The sequence below is a fragment of the Gambusia affinis genome, linkage group LG07 (assembly GCF_019740435.1).
Source record: "Gambusia affinis linkage group LG07, SWU_Gaff_1.0, whole genome shotgun sequence".
Classification (NCBI taxonomy): Eukaryota; Metazoa; Chordata; class Actinopteri; order Cyprinodontiformes; family Poeciliidae; genus Gambusia; species Gambusia affinis.
Genome location: NC_057874.1, coordinates 5,266,034 through 5,285,581, shown reverse-complemented (window position 1 = coordinate 5,285,581; position 19,548 = coordinate 5,266,034). Strand labels below are relative to the sequence as shown.

Sequence of the window (19,548 nt, the reverse complement as noted above, 5' to 3'; positions counted from 1 at the left end):
GGCTGCGGCGGGCCGGATTTGGCCCCACGGGCCTCGTGTTTGAAGCGTGACCTAAATTCAGCAGACAGTGTTCGGTTTTTGTAGCTGAAATATGTCAAAACTGTTTGGATATTGTCAAAAAAAAAAATTTCCCCCAAATTGGGGTTTTCTTAGGATTTATGTAACGATGAGAGCCTGAAATTCTCCTTGCTTTCACACACCTCGGTGTCCATGGCGACCGTCTTTTGGCTTCTGTCTTCCTGGTAGAATAAGAGTGATATTCAAGGTGGGATCCAGAATTTCAACTCTAAACTCTGGATCACTCCTTGACTTTTAGAGGGTTTTTTTAAATTTATTTAGCAGCTTTCTTTATGTTGCTGTCTTCCTGAAATGTTGACGTTTGCTCGACTCACCATGGGAAGAGCTTCATTAATGCGGCATGTTTCTTTCTCTCTGTGCTGACTAACGTTTGAGTCCTGGCTGCAAAAATCAGAGCGGCGCTTTAGTCGCCATCTTTAGCTGAAAGGCTGGCATCAATGAGGCGGACCGTTTACATCTCTTCTTCCACAAATTGTTCGGTTTACGTTTATTGAAAAAAAAAAAAAAACAACCACCAACTGATTATTACGGTCATGATCTGATCAGTGCGCACGTTTCCTGCAGCAGGACAAAACCTGAACCCTCTGTGTGTAACAAGAACAACCCTAAAAATACAGTGGAGGCTACAATGGAACGCTGTAGACTGAAACGCAGTCGTGTGTTGGAGTGGCCTAGTCCAATCCCAGACCAAAATTCAATTGAGAGTCTGTGGCAAAACTTGACAATTGATGGTCTTCATGCAATCTGACTGAGCCGTTTTTTTTTGTGTGTTTTTTTTCCTTGAGCCGCTGTGCAAAACAAAACAACGGGCAACAATTCAAGCGTCTAAATGTGTAAAGTCTGCTTCAGGTTTTATTTGCAAAACATCTAATTGAAACACCAATCCTGAAACCCATGGAAAGTTGGTCTAAGTGTGGAAAAACATGTAAAGGAGTACGGAAACTTTCTGAGGATCCCCCAGCAGGATGTACAGCTGCAGAAAAGATGAAGAGACCTCTGAAAACCTCCTGGTTGTTCCACCAAATGTCGATTTCTGAACACTTCCTGAGCTAAAACATTACTATTGTTGTCTCTAAATGGACATGAACTTGTTTGCTTTGTTTTATTTGAGGTCTGGAAGCGCTGCATGCTTTTCCTTATTTTGACAATTTCTCATTTTCTGTCAATAAATGCCAAATTGTTGCTTGGATTTTCAGTTTGCTTTGGTTTGTCAGTAGTTCGTAGAGTAAAAGAACAACGTTTATTTTACCCAAACATTTACCTATAAAGAGTAAAATCAGAGAAATTGGTCATTTTAAATGGTCTCGTTAATTTTTTTACCCAGCGCTGTAGATCTATGAGATCATGAAAGAATAATTTTAAAAACATAAATTTAAGCTTTATTTAACCAGGTAAGTAGATTGAGAACAAATTCTCACTTTCAACGACGACTTCTTCAGAAAACATTAAAAACGTCATGCAACAGAATATCAGACAGGTTTTTCTGTATGATATCACGTTTTCACCCTGACTGCTCCTGTTTTCTGCCCCCGGGGCCCCTCAGGTAGACGGAGTGGCCCGGTGCTGCCAGTACCTCTGCTGGACATCGTCATGACGCCAGAGGCCTGTCCATACCGTCTCCTCTGCCGTTCCACTTCGCTGCTTGCGTCCCCTCCATGGCTTCGTGCGGTTTGGCTCCTGCTGGTGGGCTCCAGCCGCCTCTCGCTGGGCACCCAGCCCCAGTCCAGCCTCAAAATCGAGGGCGACATCACCCTGGGGGGGCTCTTCCCGGTGCACTCCCGGGGCCCCGCCGGCTTGCCCTGCGGCGAGATCAAGAGGGAGAAGGGGATCCATCGGCTGGAGGCCATGCTGTACGCCCTGGACCAGATCAACAGCGACCCCGACCTGCTGCCTAACATCACCCTGGGGGCCCGGGTCCTCGACACCTGCTCCAGGGACACCTACGCCCTGGAGCAGTCGCTCACCTTCGTCCAGGCCCTCATCCAGAAGGACAACTCGGGGGTCCGCTGCTCCAACGGGGAGCCCCCCATCCTCCCCAAACCGGAGAGGGTGGTGGGAGTGATCGGGGCGTCGGGCAGCTCCGTGTCCATCATGGTGGCCAACGTGCTCAGACTGTTTGCGGTGAGGCTTTATTTCCATCCATCCATCCATTTTCTGAACACCCTTCGTCCCTAATGGGGTCGGGAGGGTTGCTGGGTTCTATCTCCAGCTGCGTCCTGGGCGAGAGGCGGGGTCACCCTGGACAGGTCGCCAGTCTGTCGCAGTGAGGTTTTATTTGTTTTTGCAAATGAAGGGAAGCGGCTGAGTGGCCTGAATGTCCTCCTTCTGACCGACACAGACAGAAGCGATAAACTGCACTGGTCAACGGCTAAAAAAAAATAAATAAATGTCTGGGGTTTTTCAACTGTTTTAGGGTCATTTTGATTAGCTCAATCCAGAAATCCCATTGGTTTTGCTCAATCAGGTCGACTTTCTGAACTTTGGATGCAACATGAGCATCAAAATGCACGACTTGTTTTCACATCTGGATCCTCAGAATCTGGATCAGTGAGTGACCAGCAGGAGGAGAGAGACTCCATCAGGACAGAAAAGAGACGGAGAATTTAGCACAATGAAGAAGAAATGTTTGATTCACATGAACTGACCCTTATTAGTGTTTATTATTTAATTTACAGAAATCCAAGTTTGTAACATTTAATTAATACACTCTGCTAGAAAACCATTTTGTTCTCCTAAAACCTGTTTTTGGATAAGAAATATTAACAGAAATGAACTGATAAAGTCAGAAAAATGTCATGAATTTAGTCAGGAGATCAGATTTCTCTAAATCAAATTAGAATAAAAACCTGATTGAGAAAAATGGATGTCAGTTTAGGATTCAGCAGAGCAAAATAATCCTAATTCAGATGAAAAAACATAGAGGGATTCCAAAGAATATTTTCCGTAACCCAGTGCTGGTTCTGAAGGTCCAGTGAGTCGGGAGTGAGCTGTCGATACTTTAGATGGGTCCAGAGATTGTGACAGACATTAAATGGAAGCTTTTGTTGATATTTCTGAAGGTTAGCGAAGCAAAAAAAATTTATAAAAAAAAGTTTTCCACTTAATAAACAGCCTAAAGCGACAATTGTTGAATCGTTTTCCAAGTTTTCAGTTTATCTTCAGATTTAATGGGTTGACTAAAAACTTCTCTCAAAAATGACCAGCTCTTTTCTAACGGTGTTTATTTTCTATCGTCTCAGTCTCTTGATTTTGGTTCCTTTACAGCATCAACTCACCAGTTCAGCGCCGTATTAGTTGTTGTTGTTGTTGTTGTCATGACGCCCACCATTTGACTGAGAGCATCTGTGTTTGTTCCAATAGGATAATATATAATATTGTTGTTGTTGGTTTTTTCACTTGGTGTCTGAAATTAGCATTTTGAAATTAGCATACTGAATTTTGATAATGAAGTGTTTCGTTGTGGAATAACCACAATCTTGTTTGGATCCGTAGGCGTTTGAAGGTTTGGTTTTCATTTGTCTTCCTGTTCTGATCATGTGTTTGCTCAGATCTCGCTATTTTTGGTTTATTCCTTTATATGGGTTTATTCATCCTTTCTGCTTTAAGCTGCTTTAATTAGTTTAGCGTTTCTTTCCGTTTCCTGTTTATGTCAGTTCCGGTATTTTTCCCTTCCACTCCCCAGCTGCTTTTCATGTCCTCATGTGCCTCTGCCTGCTCCCTTCCTCAGCTGCATCCACTCACCTGTGATTAGCTCTTCTGGTGCCTTTCTCCCTCAGCACTGAAGCCGCCCTTCCTCTGTCGCTCACTGCTGGATCCTCTGTTACGGTGCAGAACTGAAGCACAAATTGAAAATGACACATCCTTTTGAACACATTTTCCCTGATAAAGATCAGTAAACTTTTATGTACTCAGTCCCCTTTAACTTAATGCCCCTAAATAAAATCCAGTGTACATAATTGGCTTTAGAAGCCGCATAATGAATTGGATTTAATCTCGGTATGAATCCGGAGGTGTTTTGAAGGAGAGCATCAGTCGACAGCTGATGAGAGAAAATGTGCCGGAAAGGTAAATATCAGTCTAATCTGAACACCACTTTGTTTTTTTCAGATTTCATTCGCCCGAATTTTGTGAAACATTTACCGTTTTTATTTCAGCTCATAATCCACACACACAACTACTTTGCGATCCTTTCGAATCAAATAGTCCTAAAACACGCTGAGGTTTGTGACTGTAGCGAGACAAAATGTGACTAAAATTGAAACGCTAACACGTCTTTAACTCGCTGTCTCCGTGCGGCGTTAGCTCGTTCTGTGAAATCCCGAACGTCGCGCGTCACAGCGAGCGTGCTGAGGCAGCAGCCAATGAGAAGCGGCTGGCAGTCGAGGTAGACGTTAACTACAGAATCATGGATCCCAACCTCCTCTTTTATATAAAAAAACAACCTCTCAGCAGCTCAATGGATCAGAAGAAGAAAAAAAAACAACAACAACAAAACAAAACAGCATCAGAGCAGCAGGTCAGTGCTGATTCAGGATGAAACTGACTTATGACCCGGCAGGGTCCATTTAGCTAAATGCTGTATTTGCTCCTGATATCCAGATAGCAACAAACTGCAGAGGCTTCTAGTCTGAGATACAATATATACTGAACAACTGATCTTAATCAGGCTGGGTGGGTTTTTCTTATTTTTGTCTAATACATTATTATTATTATTATTATTATTATTATTATTATTATTGTGCTGTTTTTGTGCAATGACTGCAAACAAGGCATGCAAACAAGTCCAGTCAACACTAGTTCCAACTTTTGCTCCAAACATGTAGCTGCTATGAAATAGCTGCGCACTTTTTTATTTCCTTTATTTAACCAGGTGAACCCCACTGAGATTTGGATCTCATTCTCAAGAGGTACCTGGGCAGAAGTCCGCAATACACAGCAACCTGGTTACAAAAAAAAAAAACTTACTTAAAGGCTGGGCACGATAAGCAGAAACCCAAGAAGCAGCCAAGAGGCCCAACTGGATCCGCTGCAGAAACCTGAAGAATCTGTCAACTGGACAACCTTAAGTCCCTGCACTCCACGAATCCCATCTTTTATGGAAGATCGACAAGAAAAAAAAAAAACAGTTGTTGGAAAAAAAAATGTAGGAACACAGCCAATATGTGGCAGGAGACGCTCTCGGTAGATGAACACCAAACGTTTCCAGGAACCCAGAGATCTGGTCAGATCCGGTTTGAGTTGGGCGTTGACCATGCGGCAGGACAGTGACCAACTAACATACACCGACTTTGATCAAAAACACATTCCCGTGTTGAAATGTGGGTCAAATGTAAAGGCTTCAAAAGCAAGACAAACAGTGACGGGATGAAGAGCGACAGCAGTTCAATTTGCAATAATGAACCCATTTCACTGTTTACTTATATAAGAGCTAACAACTCTAATGGAAGTTAATTACAAACACATAATCTGTCATTGTGTCTTTTGCTCACCCACCTCGGGGAAACGCAGTTTGTTTCCCTCCTGACTCATAAATTCATGCAGCTTCCCGCCGCTCCCGCTCTGAACCGCGTCTTTTGACGACTTCGGCGAGATGTTCTCTCACGGAGGGGAATGCTGTGTCACCGACGTGGTTTATTGATTGTACCGCCAGAATTAGAGCGGGCGCCTCTGTGGGATTAATTTGCAGGGGATTACGCGTTGTCTCGCTCATTAGCGATTTGTATGCAAACATTTGGATCTGCTCTGTGATCCCGGCTGCAGACTCTTCGTCAACGTTCTTGAAAGAGGGGTTTCGTTTTTCAAGCAGTGTTGCTTGAAATATCAAGCAGGAAATTAGGAGTTTGGGAGGGTTCGAAACAGCTGCTACGCTGAGCTGCATCAAACAACATTTATTGTATGGCTTACAGCTGAGAAATGCTAACCTTTTTAGTCTCTTGATCGCCGTCTCTCCCTCTGTGCTTAACATAATTTGCTTAAAACCCCTATAATCCTTCCAGATAATCTGTGAAATGGTTCTCGCCCCTCTCTCCTTCTCCCTTCCCCAGCCCTTGTGTCTACCTTCCCCCCCTCGCTCCCTGCGGAGGGCCTCGCCTGTAAGCCACGCTGAAGCCTACATGGCATTAGCAGGTTCGGGGTTAAGGCTGCCAACATGCACTGCCGTCATTAAAAGAAGTAGCACACTACTAAATTAATCTCTATATCCATTTTTTTTTTTACCCAGAAACAAATGCTTTTAGCTTGTTGCATCTGAATTTCTATGTCAGCCACTAAGAGTTAAATCTAGACCAAATGTTTCTTTTTTTTATGCTCAACATCCAGACAGGATAAATATAGAAAACCTTCACTTAGACTTTGTGTTTCTGTGAGTAAGTGGTGCATCATCCTCTGACATGGCTCAGTGCGTCCTCTTGTCATTCCTTTTTTAAAATTATTTTATTTTTATTTTTTTTTTATTGACGCATCGGCCTAATAATCAGCGCCGCTCGCATTTTCCACTCGACCCGACCCCTCTGCTAACAGCTGACCCCGTCCCGTGTGTGTCTCAGATCCCACAGATCAGCTACGCCTCCACCGCCCCGGAGCTGAGCGACAACAGCCGCTACGAGTTCTTCTCCCGCGTGGTGCCCCCGGACTCCTACCAGGCCCAGGCCATGCTGGACATCGTCAAGGCCATGGGATGGAACTACGTCTCCACGCTGGCCTCCGAAGGCAACTACGGGGAGAGCGGCGTGGACGCCTTCGTGCAGATATCCAGAGAAGCAGGTCGAGTTCGCCGCCCGCGAGACTGTACACGTGCTTCCGCAACGAGGGGAATTACAGAACTTGTCGAGCTGCGCTGCTCTCGCTTGTTAAACGACTGGAATACGAAAGGGCAATCCTTTAATACTCAATGACGAGCAACTGCAGCTCTACCGTTAAGGTCTACCGTTAATGTATCGATTCAATACCATTGAAAAAACAAGACAGACATCAGTGACCACAGAGGGCACGCTACCACTTTTGACGTTTAATCAAACCGCTGGCAAAGATGTGTACCAGGGCTTAAAATGAATTCATTTGTTTTTTCTGTTGCAGGAATATCATATTCCTTATTGAATTGAAGAATTGTTTTAATGGTATAAATTTTGGTACTTTCTGAGGTGTATGCAAACTCATTATTGGGGATTTCTCGAAGGGGCTGGAGCGTCTTTCTATGAAATAATGGCGAGCGACGTGGGGGTGGAGGTGGGAGCAGAAGGGTACTTACTCAGTTATTGATCATGTAATTTGCACAGGCCACAGCTTTTGCTAGTAAATTCAGAAAATGCTGACTAGAAATAATCTTTCCGCCAAGTTGGATATCCACTGTTTGCACCACTGTGTACGGCTAAAAACTCTTTTAAAGTAAGTGTAACAGCACAGTTTTTAAACAAATTAACTTTTTAAAGTTGCTTACAGTTTCTAAAACATTCTAGCTAAGAACCAATCACTTCCTGTTCACCTGAGGAATAGCTATACGTAAAACTGTAGGAAAGAATGGCACTTTAGGGTCACCACATCTCAAGAATTTATTTATTTTTTCTTCTCCAAAGTTTCTTGGAACCCCAGTGGAGTGTGTGGCATTAGGAACTTTACGCAATTTCAAAATGCTATGTTGAATAATAAAAAAAATCTGGTGGTCAGAAAGCAGGAAACGGATTTGGCCAAGTCACAAAAATAGCAACGATTGTGCCGCTGGCGATTTAAATAAAGGTAGTTATTTCTCAAAAGCTCGATTTTTCTGATTGATGGATAACGTAGCTGGGATAAAATATCTTTTTTTTTATGACTAATCTGTCTGTATGACTGTTTTATGACTCACATCTTTACTAAGTGGTTTGCATGGGAGTATGTTTTGAACAGTGTGCAGTGCAAACTGAGCAGACGGTCACGATTTCTTGTCGGGGAATCGTAACGAGTGAGACGTTAACACCAAATCCAGAGCTAACAGCTGTGTTTTTACACCGGAAAACCAGAGAGAGTCGTGTAAATTCCCTGCTGGTACTTGATGGTACTTAGTGCTGCTACACAAAAAGCTAGCGTGCCAAATTAGGCTCTTTAACAGTGTACTTGCTAAACAGCAGCATGCTAGCAGAAGTCTCAGAGCCCCTTGCGTGACCCTGCATTCTTGAATCTTTCATGACTACACTACTAAGAACTTATTATGCCTGACTTTTGAGATGAACCAGGGCAGCAACTAAACCACGTACACCTCCTATCAATATTTAACAGCATACATGTAGCCTTGCAAAACTGTTTGTACATATTGATTTTTCTAGACAACTTGTGCATTTCACAAAGTTGGTGTTTCACTGAAGTGTGGCAAGAAGAAAACTTCCTGAAGGCTTCTGGATAGGTGTTCTCTTAACGCCTATGAAATAGTCCTGCTTGCAGTTGGTAGAGGACACAACGAGCACGTGGAACAAGATGCTTTTGTAGATCATTTATGCTCAAAAACTTTATGAGAATGAAATAAAACGCATTGGTTCTGATAGCTTTTTTTCCCCCTAATAAATGAAATCATCATTTGATAGCTGGATTTTGTTTCTACTCGTCGTTTGATATTGAAATTTGTTTGATGACCTGAAACATTTAAAGGAGTATTACTGTGTAAAATCAACTTTTTTGAGTCTTACATGATGTTATGACGATATTCCCTCATCATACCTAGAGAGTTGCCTTGATTCTTTCACGCATGTTTGAGAAATCCTTTAATCTCCGACGGCAACCGCTCAGCTGTGCAAAACGCTTGGGTGGACCTAGCTCCGCCCTCAAGACGCAGCTCCTCCTCTGAGCTGCAGTTTCCAAGCTTCTGCGCTTCGGCCTCACAGAGCAGCCCTCTCCCATGCAGCTCCTTCAGACTAGTCATCAGCAATTAGCAAACATCTAATGGAACCGTGCATGCTGAAGAGCTACTTCTCGATAAAGCACTGGTAAAATCGTTGTCAACGGGTTAATAGAGGAGCCATGTTGTGAAAACTTCCTAAAGGCGGAGTTTCAGAAAGAGCAGCAGTTTTTAAAAAGACAGAAGCCCAATTACAAGGCGCTAAATTACGAAGCCATGTTTCTTTTAAGTTGCATTTTTAGAACAACTGAAAGTAACACAGTTACTTGATTGTGCTATAAAATGGCACCATGTGTCTGGAAAACACACAAGAAATTTGTGGGAAGGTAAAATACTTTTCACAGCACATTATTTGATCCCCCTTTGGAATCAATAAAGTATTTTTGAACTGAATTGGATGTACAGTCCCGACATTGTCTGTGCCGCCTGTTTTGCAGGGGGTCTCTGCATCGCTCAGTCCATAAGGATCCCCAGAGAGCCCAGGCGAGGCGAGTTCGACAAAATCATCAAGAGACTGATGGAGACTTCTAACGCTCGTGGGGTAATCATCTTTGCTAACGAGGACGACATCAAGTGAGTCAAGCTCCGCTGGCTGCAGCAGTTACGATATGAGAGATGGTGAAATCCACCAGAGCATCCATTATTTTTTGTGTTTTGTGTGTTTCAGACGGGTGTTGCAGGCTGCGAAAAAAGCCAACCTGACAGGCCACTTCCTGTTCGTTGGGTCCGACAGCTGGGGGGCCAAAAGCTCCCCCATCGAAGATCAGGAAGAGGTGGCAGAGGGAGCGGTCACCATCCTGCCGAAAAGAGCCTCTATTGATGGTATAAGATTTATACATCTGGGACGGCTGGGTGCACGTCCAAAGGGATTTTACATCTGACAGTGATCGAAGAGTCCACTAATAATGCAATAGAATAGTTCACAACTTATTGATAAGTCCGATCTGATATCACCATCTTATTGAGGAAAGCAGAATCACATTCAAACTGTCTGTTTCACTGCCGTATAAACCCTCATGAACTTGAACTCACTACAAAATGCTTCTCGATCCAGGGTTTGACCAGTACTTCACCTCGAGGTCGCTCGAAAACAACAGAAGAAACATCTGGTTCGCTGAATTCTGGGAGGACGACTTCAAGTGCAAACTGACTCGACCTGGTATAAAATACGACCCCGACAGAAGGAAATGCACAGGTGAGGAGACCACGGTTTCAATCCGCAGTGAAGACAGCGACACGTACACGTTTGAAACTTAACCTCGGCTCTATGTGTGTGTGTGTGTGTGTGTGTGTGTGTGTGTGGCATGTTTCCCGCCAGGCGAAGAAAGAATCAGCCGGGACTCTCAGTACGAACAGGAGGGCAAGGTGCAGTTTGTCATCGACGCCGTGTACGCCATGGCCCACGCGCTGCACAGCATGCACATGGACCTCTGTCCCGGCTCCATGGGCGTCTGTGAGAAGATGGACCCCGTGGAGGGGCGGATGCTCCTCCAGTACATTCGCTCTGTAAACTTTAACGGTGAGTCCTCAGCTGCCCGTCTGATTTTTTTTCCCACCTTTTCCCGTGTCGCGTTTAGAAAAGAGGACAAACTGGAAGAAAATTAAGATTTAGACCTGGCAAAGGCCGCTTTGCCGGAAAAAAAATAAAGAAAGAAAAAGAAAAAAAGCTGATATAAAGGGGAGAGTGGCTTTGAGATGCTTTCTGCTTATGCTCCAAACTGCAGAACACAACACGTTGCTTTCAAAAAGAGCCCCCCCACCCCTTTGGGGCTAACTCCTCGGTCTTTTGTGCGCACAACACTCCCGCTTTTCACTGCTCTCTCGTCTTTTATAGAAAAGGAGTCAGTTTGGAAAAATGAAAAAAAAGTGTTCTATGAAAGCATCCTATTTACTACTTTCCTCCTTCCTGGGTGACCTTGTCTTGTATAGAAGACTTTCTGATTGAGAGCTCCTGCAGGGACCCGAGAGGAGCATTCAATCACGTTAGGGCAAGAGAGCAGAGTGCGCTGAAAGACTGTACGCTTGGAGCTACTAAAAAGCATCCTGCACTTAGCTTTCAAATGACTGCGCGAGACTAAAGTAAGCAACACTGTATTCAACAGTGTGTGGGCATTTTTTCTCTCTCTCTCTCTCTCTGTATCCTTGATTTCTCTGTCACACGTCTTGTGTGGGTTCAGCTTCTTAAAAGTCTTCCTCCAAACAACAGGCAGCGCAGGTACGGCAGTGATGTTCAATGAGAACGGAGACGCTCCCGGTCGCTACGATATCTTCCAGTACCAAATGTCCAACGTCAGCAACCCCGGCTACAGGGTCATCGGCCAATGGACAAACCACCTGCGACTTAACGTAAATATCTGCACCATTCAGACCTTTAATACCAACAAATTGGAAATTACTAAAAAAAAAAAGGTATCTGGTTTTGACAAAGAGAATCTGTCAGTAGAGAGGATAAAAATAATAGTGACAAAATAAAAGAAGAATATTTTCTTTTTTCGCAGATGTTAAAAAAATGATCATTGGTTCTCTAAAACCTACATATTGCTTCAAAATAACATCTATTTGCAATATATGTTGTTTTATTGCTAACTTTGCTAATATCCAGGTGAATTTGCCATGTTCCACCTGTACTTTCAATATGAAGCTTCCAACTTCCAAGTTGGAAAAATCAATTAGATGTGAGTCCAAGTGAGAGGGACTTCAGTCCACAAAGGAAGAGTTCATGTAAGATTTAGATTATGCAACTTCAACCTTTCCAACATTTTCCAGTGGGAGAAATTAGCTGGCAGGAATAAAGTCAGAAATCCAAGTAGAAAATTCAAACCTTAAGTAACTGCATAACCCAAGCTGATTGATTGCCTCATAAAACCTATTGACAGTTGAAGTAATAAACTGTTTTTATTAGCTTTTAATGGAATACAGTTATGAAAACACAAATTATAACGCCCCCTAAGGTTTGATGTACAAGTTGGAAAGTCAGAGGGTTACCTAGATTCAAAATCCAATATGGCTGCTTCCCATAAAAAACATGCCAGTAGCTGATTTGCTAAACTATTAAATGGTATCGCTGACAGTTTACATTAAATAAGTCTTAAGTATGATTTTCATGGTAAAAATGCAAAACAGGATACAATCACTTTAATGTACAACAGAATATCAAGAATTGCTCCTAGTGCTTCTAAAATATTACATGTTCTAATGTCATATTTAACATTTATTTATTATTATGATTCCAACAGACGTATATACCAATCAGTCTCTTGCGTCTAGAAATATTTTGAAACTCTACATAAAGGGTCATAGTCAGATACATTTTAAACAAGATAGTGATCGCCTAAACAAGAGGACATGTCAGCTGTACGCACAGTATGTGGCTACACAAAATATAAAATAAAAACTTGGTCAGTTTAGTAGTAGTTAAATAACATGCTCTTTTTTTCGTTCTGCTCTTTACAGAGCAACAAAACTCTTACTAATTGATATTATCTGTTTAATTTGGGACAACTGCCCAGGTGGCTAGCCTCCAGCATCCTGATTAGATGCTAGCTAATTGTGCTAGCTTAAAGGGAGGAAAAAGGTCTCCAAATAACAGTGTTGGCAAGATTGTAGCAACTGGCTGTATGGACCAATAAGTGGAGGAAAGGGGAACGCTAACATTTCTCAGATAACCTGGGGAAACTGTGGTCAGTCGGGTTTCCTCCAGCATTTTGTTAGAAGGACTTACTCTTCTATGAAGTGCAGCACAATCTGAAAGCAAGCAACTTTCAGTTATAAACAGTATTTTTTTTTTCTTGAAAAAAAAAAAAAGATTAATGATTGTATTTTGTGGTTTCCTTGTTCTAATTGTTTCAAAGGAGCAATGCTGTTCCCCTAGCTAAATGCTAAGCTAACCATTGAGTATAGTTAGCATTTGTATAATTCCAGCAATGCATGCAGTAGTGCCACATTGTGAGGTTTTTTTCAGCTGTGTCAAATTCAGCAAAAAATATCTTCTATTAGTGTTATCTACGTAATGACAGAAATCAGGAGTGGTTACACGAGTGTGTGTTTGAACATCTACCATAGGTGGAGGAGATGCAGTGGTCAGGAGGTGACCGCAAGATCCCGGAGTCTGTGTGCAGTTTCCCCTGTGAGCCCGGTGAGAGGAAGAAGATGGTGAAAGGCGTTCCCTGCTGTTGGCATTGTGAGCTCTGTGACGGCTACCAGTTCCTGCTGGACGAGTTCTCCTGTGACATGTGCCCTTTTGACATGCGGCCCCTGAAGAACCGCACAGGCTGTCGGCCCACGCCCATAATCAAGTTGGAGTGGAGGTCTCCCTGGGCCATCATCCCTGTCTTCTTGGCCATACTGGGAATCCTAGCCACGACCGGCGTCATCGCCACTTTCATCCGATTCAACGACACGCCCATTGTTCGCGCATCTGGCAGAGAGCTGAGCTACGTCTTGCTGACGGGCATCTTTCTCATCTACCTCATCACCTTCTTCATGATTGCGGAGCCCAGTGCCGGTGTGTGCACCATACGCAGGCTGCTGCTAGGTCTCGGGATGTGCATTACCTATTCCGCGATGCTCACCAAGACCAATCGGATCTACCGGATTTTTGAACAGGGCAAGAAATCAGTCACGCCTCCCAAGTTCATCAGCCCCACTTCTCAGCTGATTATCACGTTCATCCTCATTTCGGTTCAGGTAAACCGGTAAATGGTTATGTGACATACATCATCGCTTCGGTAGCTACAGCAGTCTAATTCTTCTCTCTCTCTCTCTCTCTCTCTCTCTCTGTAGTTATTGGGGGTGTTCATTTGGTTTGGCGTGGTTCCCCCTCACACTACCATTGACTACGATGAGCTAAAGCCTCCGAATCCCGAGTTTGCACGCGGTATCCTGAAGTGCGACATGTCTGATCTGTCCCTCATACTCTGTCTGAGCTACAGCATTGTGCTCATGATCACCTGCACGGTGTACGCCATCAAGAGCAGAGGAGTCCCGGAGACCTTCAACGAGGCAAAGCCCATTGGCTTCACCATGTACACCACCTGCATCATCTGGCTGGCCTTCGTTCCCATCTTTTTTGGAACAGCACAGTCTACTGAGAAGGTAGGTAACTCAAGAATGAACCCTGTTTTCTGATCCCCAACATCTAGCTAACCTATTTTTTTAATGAGGAATTGTTTTTAATTTTGAAGTTTCTTCGATTTAAAAGTGCCACATTGTCAATTTTTTTGCTGTAATTAAAGTGGCAGAAATAAGATATTAAAACAAATGATTTGGTTAGTTGAAACTAGGCAAGGACGACTAGTAAACATCACCTTTAGTCTTATTGAGGACTTAGATTATTTATACAGTGGAATGTACTTTCACTATCCCGTATTCAGACTTTTCAGACTGTGCCCTCGGCCCATGTTCTTACCATTCACAAATCTAAGTGTCAATGAACACAAGGGTGAAGCAGGGTTCAGTACCTCACATCTTGCCAACTGATACAGTAGGAATACTACACTATTCCCTTTTAACTGCAGATATGTCAAAACACCAAAAGACCTAGGCTGACTGAGCCTTATTAAGTAGTGCAGTCCCTGAACCTTTGAATTTTTGCAACTTGTGCACCACCCGTCACTCATACTGAACAATTCGGATTGTGGCCTGTCAATGCAGGTACACCTGCACTGGCATTTCAATGAACCCTACATGAGGGCCATTTTCAGAGAATACCGCACCAACGTATGTGTCTAATGTAAATGTCAGGCCACTTGCTCGGCTCGTGTGCGCTTACTGCAAACTTTTAAAAGTGTAACTAACTCATTCTTAAGGGGTCACCACACGGGGGCGATCAACGCAACACGTAGCGAGAACGTGAATAGAGCAAGCATGTGGAAGAAGATTCTCTGACCAGAGGAGACCCTGACTTAACTTTGTGGGCTATGTCCAAAAGAATATGCGGTGGAAATCTTAACATGTCACACCTTCACACACCACGGTGATACATGGTGTCAGAAGCAGCATGCTGTGGGCATGGGGCAGGCCAGCTGAAGTTGAACAGAAGATGGATGGAGACTAAGAGTTGTGAACACGTTTGCAAAGCACTGTTGGTCTAAAAAAGAGACAATGGATGGTCTGTCGACTCCCTTTAAAGACAACTCTCTCTCCTTTATCCCTATGAAGGCATTAAATTGGTGCAGGGGCTGAAAATATTGCAACACACAAAGGCAAGCACACTCACAGTTGGAAAGTGAAAGAAAACAAACCCTCAAATCCTCAAAGTGAAATCTCGGTTTGCTGCCTGTCAAATCGTATTTGCTTTCTGCTGCCCTCGCAGAACATCCTGCCACCACTGTACTTAGGGTTTAAATTAGCTTTGGGGTTATTTTCTGCCACAACAAAATACGGGACCAATGGAGGAATATCGGAGAGAAAAATACGGATAGGCTTTGACTAATCGAGAGCCGCATTATGACTCAGTCAAGCTGAAACAATTAAAGCCTGGGGGTGCTTTTAAAGTCTTTTCACCTCTACAAACTGGAAGTGAAGTGAATGAAGACAGGAAGGGAAAACGACAGGAGGACAGACGAGCCGACGGGATGATCCGGACCACTCGGAGACCAATTTAACCGTCTCGTTCAATTAATCATCACTTTGGGAAAAACGGCTAAATATAGGCTGCGTCTTCTGTCAGCGTCGTGAAAGTGACATCTGTTATCAAGCCGTCACGTGCAGAGAGCCTTTCACGGGGAGGAGCTGGTCTACCTGTTAATCCGAAATATGGTGGCGGCAAAAGTTATCAGTTTCTGAGCACGTCTCCCTGCTCGCCCCGGGGCCAAACACACCCAGACACACACACACACACGCACACGCACACACACACACACACACACACACACACACACACATTTGCACGGCTATATTTGTGGGGACTTTCCATTGACTTCATATCCTCATTTCTACAGCCTAAACCTTACCTTTACCCTAACCCCATCCATTACATACCTAATCCTATCCCCAACCAAAACTTAATTCACACCTTAGTCCTAAATCTGACCCCTGACCCCTTTGTGGGGACCAGGTTTGAGTCCCCACAAAGAGCGGTGGGTCCCCACAACGTAGTATGTGTCAGGAAAATGGTCCCCACAAGGTATTAAAAACAAACGCGCACACACACACACACACCTTCATCTCTCTCTACTGTGCCACAAAATCACTGAAAGCTTCTCTAAGAAAATTCTTCAGAGAAAAAATAAATAATAATACAAAAAAGGGAAACATGCTAAAGACGGCAGAGGACAGCAGTACTCAGAAGCGGCTGAATGATGGTTGGTGACTTATTTATGGCAGACGTATGTATTATTCATGGCACATACCCTTCATGTTTTTTTGCCTGGACAGATTTTTAAAAAATATATATAATTTCATATGGTATTGGTACTTTTTAGCGACGCTAAGAAAATAAAGCTAAATAAATGAAATTCCGAGAATAAAGCCAGCATTATGAGAATAGTATTCCAAAAATAAAGTCATAATATTACTTTATTCTCAAAATATTGACTTTTCTCCTATTGCAATGGTAGTCTCATATTATTTGGACTTTATTCTTGTAGCACGACTTTATTTTTGTGCTGTTTAGATGTTTTTGCTCGCAGTACAACTTTATTTTTGTTTTATCTTAGTATGGCTGCAGTACTTCGTCATACTTTTTGATTTTTTTGCCATATTTTTTGCAGAAGTAAAGTAAACAGTGAAGAGGAAATGTTGTGTAAACCCAGAAATGGGAATATCTTCTCCAGACTACATATACAGAGACATACATCATTCATCAGGGAACACTGGCCGCTGTGGTTTAAAATGAAAAAAATAAAATAAATATGACAGCCTGTTCTCCTGAGCCTTGTCGTTGTTCCCAGCTCCCCTGCTTGCGTTTCTCACCTCCAGTGGGTTTCTCTGTCTGTAGATGTTCATCCAGACCACCACCCTGACCGTCTCCATGAGCCTGAGCGCCACCGTGTCCCTGGGCATGCTCTACATCCCCAAGGTCTACGTCATCATCTTCCACCCGGAGCAGAACGTCCAGAAAAGGAAGCGCAGCTTCAAAGCCGTGGTCCAGGCGGCCACCGTGTCCACGCGCCTGTCCCAGAAGGTCAACGACAGGCAGAACGGCGAGTCCAAGATGGAGCCGGACAGGTCTCAGTGACACGACGGGGGGCGGGGGGACATTTAGAGCTGGAAACATCTGAGCGTCTGTTTCTGTCCTTGAGTTGTGGAACCAAACTACCAGCAAATGTGGAGGTTTATAAAACTTTATTCAACCTGGAGGGAAACATGGAAACAAAGGAAAAACTGACACTCACACACATAGGGACTGTAACAATACTGAGTTTTTTAATACTCCTTTATCCACTTACAGCTCTAGACTGTAGGTGGATAAAGGGGAGGTGGGATTAATTACATTTCAAAAATATGAAATTGGTGCACAGGTTTGAATTCACTGTTGATTTTCTGATGCAAAAAGGGACAAAATGAGACGTAGAAGCTCAAATATATACGTGAACATCCGCCGATATTTGAAATGTCCTTCAGCACACTGCAGAGAAACCACACACCTTTTGAGGGGGTCAGCATAATTCTGCATGGATATTTCACCATTCTTCTTAGGCTTGGTCAACGCATTTAAATCGCATTCATTCCACAAGCCTAACGTCGGCCTGCTCCATGCATTCCAAAAAACAGTTTTAATTAGGAGTGCACCGATCAATTTTACAGATAGGACGATACCTACAAGAGAAACCGATCTTATCTAGCTCTGCAAAGGTGTGTCCTTTTTCTCTCCTGGCTTAACTGACAGATCTTCTACCAGGTCACAGCTGCACGTCGCCAACGATTTGACTTTGTTGCTTTATTTGCCAACTTTTCAGACCAAAAAAAAATAAAAATCTGTGTCGGCCAAAATTGGAGTCGACAAGTCAGGCTTTTTAAAAGGTAGGAGATCGACTGGAAAACTTGAGTCGGTGCAGCTCTAGTTTGGGATCAGTGTCCTGTTGGAACATCCACTGGTGGCCAAGTTTCAGACGACTACCTGTGAAGTTCAAGAATCTTGCTCTAGTCCTCCTGCTTCAACGATCAAACATCCAACTGCAAATTGTGCCTGAAGTTCAAAATCTGTGCGGGTTTCAAAGCGATTTCTACATATATGAGCCTATAGTTATAATGGTCACCCTTTGTGGAGAACAAAAAAATTTATATCTAATTTCTAATGGTTCTAATGAGTCTCTGAAAGCCCTTCGTGAATAGATCCATGCCTACGATTGGTGGACATAAACGTCTCGGCAGGACTGTCCTTATACTTCAGCTCAATGGAGGCGTGTTAGAAGTTTAAACGCTCCTTCGGAAATACATGTTGGGGAAAAGAAAAGCATTTTCCTTGGACCTACAGGAAGATTTACATTGTTAGTGGAAGCCGTTGGGGCTGAGCGGCTCCTGAAGCACTGCATGGTCTCTGTGTTTGTGAATGTTTCACACGTTGTTTATGAGGGACTGGAGGGAGGTAGATTTAAAACATATCACTATGTCTGTATCGCTGCTGGTCTCAATAGCCAGTCGCTTATGTCATGCAATATTTCTTTTTTTTTTACTAAGGTAATAATGAGACAACCTAATTTGTTTTTAGGTGGAAACTTCATTTCGGGGCGCAAACAGGACGTGGGTGATTGTGAGCAGGATGTTTTGTTCTCTACCTGGTACTTTCACATCAGCATTCTGGAAAACAATGTTTGGTATTTCCCCATATTGTTTGTGAAAATATGAAGCGTTCTGTGAAAAGGTCAGGCTGCGTGGCAGCTATGCTGCTACCGCCCGAGAAGCTGCCTGAGCGCAGCCGGTCGGCCTTCGTCACGATGAAAATACAGCCGAGGAAATGTTGGGAATGATTGAAATGACACTGAATCAATACGAGCTCCTGTTCGCCTAATAGACCTGCTTTAGTTTCCTTTGTAAACTTCATTCATCTCAGGATTTTCTTTTTGTTTTTTTCAACAAAGTAAATAGTTAAGGAGCACGACTTGAACTTTTTCACTTTCTCGTTTCACCAAACTGAAGAAAATGTTTTTTCCTGTTAGTGGTGCTTCTTTGTTTGAAGGATGGGCTGCAGGTTAGCGGTCCGTTTTTTTTTTTTAGAAATTAAAATTTGTAAATATGAAGTGTGAATAGGTGACCGAGAATTCAAACAAGGTTTGGTTCAGAGTTTGATTTTTTTTTTTTGTACCTAATCTTATCCTCAAAATTGAAAATAATTGCCTTTCTTTTGATGTTTAGTGATAGAAATAAAATGGTGTTAGCTTGTACTGCTAACAGCATTGTTAGCACATCAGTTAGCAAATCCTGCTGGTTTTTGAACCTTGACCTGAAACATGGTTTGACGTCAGTTGTGTTGCATCACAGCAACTGAATCCTATCAGATCTGAGCAGCCACCTTCACTTAATTCACGTTTACATCACAAAACATTTGTTGGCAGGTTGTTCTTCAATAAGAAAAGAAATTATTTAATTTGGATTATGGCTTACAGCTATGAAAATTAAAATTTCAGTTCCTTAAGTAAGAAGTACTACATCAGACCAATAGACAC

At 43.1% G+C, this 19,548-nt stretch overlaps 1 protein-coding gene and 1 long non-coding RNA gene across 3 annotated transcripts; one reads left to right on the top strand and one right to left on the bottom strand.

Annotated features, from left to right (window-relative positions):
- Positions 1–1,434: 1,434 nt before the first annotated feature.
- On the bottom strand, positions 1,435–4,466 carry LOC122833740. The gene is made up of 3 exons (XR_006371048.1): positions 4,219–4,466; positions 3,820–3,911; positions 1,435–1,877 (listed from the first exon to the last, which is right to left on the bottom strand). It is a non-coding gene; the product is annotated as an uncharacterized LOC122833740 (long non-coding RNA).
- grm6b (glutamate receptor, metabotropic 6b) lies at positions 1,669–19,529 on the top strand. 2 transcript variants are annotated; one of them, XM_044121572.1, is made up of 10 exons: positions 1,669–2,199; positions 6,624–6,840; positions 9,379–9,514; positions 9,609–9,763; positions 9,996–10,136; positions 10,260–10,460; positions 11,148–11,287; positions 13,004–13,627; positions 13,724–14,035; positions 16,881–19,529. In XM_044121572.1, exons 1-10 carry the CDS (start codon positions 1,669–1,671, stop codon positions 17,118–17,120), a joined length of 2,697 nt encoding a protein of 898 aa, XP_043977507.1. In that variant the 3' UTR covers positions 17,121–19,529. The 2 variants fall into 2 exon arrangements, with proteins under 2 accessions (XP_043977507.1, XP_043977508.1); XM_044121573.1 differs by lacking the exon at positions 1,669–2,199 and adding an exon at positions 4,474–4,594.
- Positions 19,530–19,548: the final 19 nt, after the last annotated feature.

What these genes read in the sequence shown, in the direction of transcription:
- grm6b (XM_044121572.1), top strand. Translation starts at nt 1,669, where the DNA reads ATGACGCCAGAGGCCTGTCCATACCGTCTCCTCTGCCGTTCCACTTCG. An exon ending in GCAGATATCCAGAGAAGCAG is followed by an intron (nt 6,841 to 9,378) that starts GTCGAGTTCGCC and finishes CCTGTTTTGCAG; the next exon opens with GGGGTCTCTGCATCGCTCAG. An exon ending in CAAACCACCTGCGACTTAAC is followed by an intron (nt 11,288 to 13,003) that starts GTAAATATCTGC and finishes CATCTACCATAG; the next exon opens with GTGGAGGAGATGCAGTGGTC.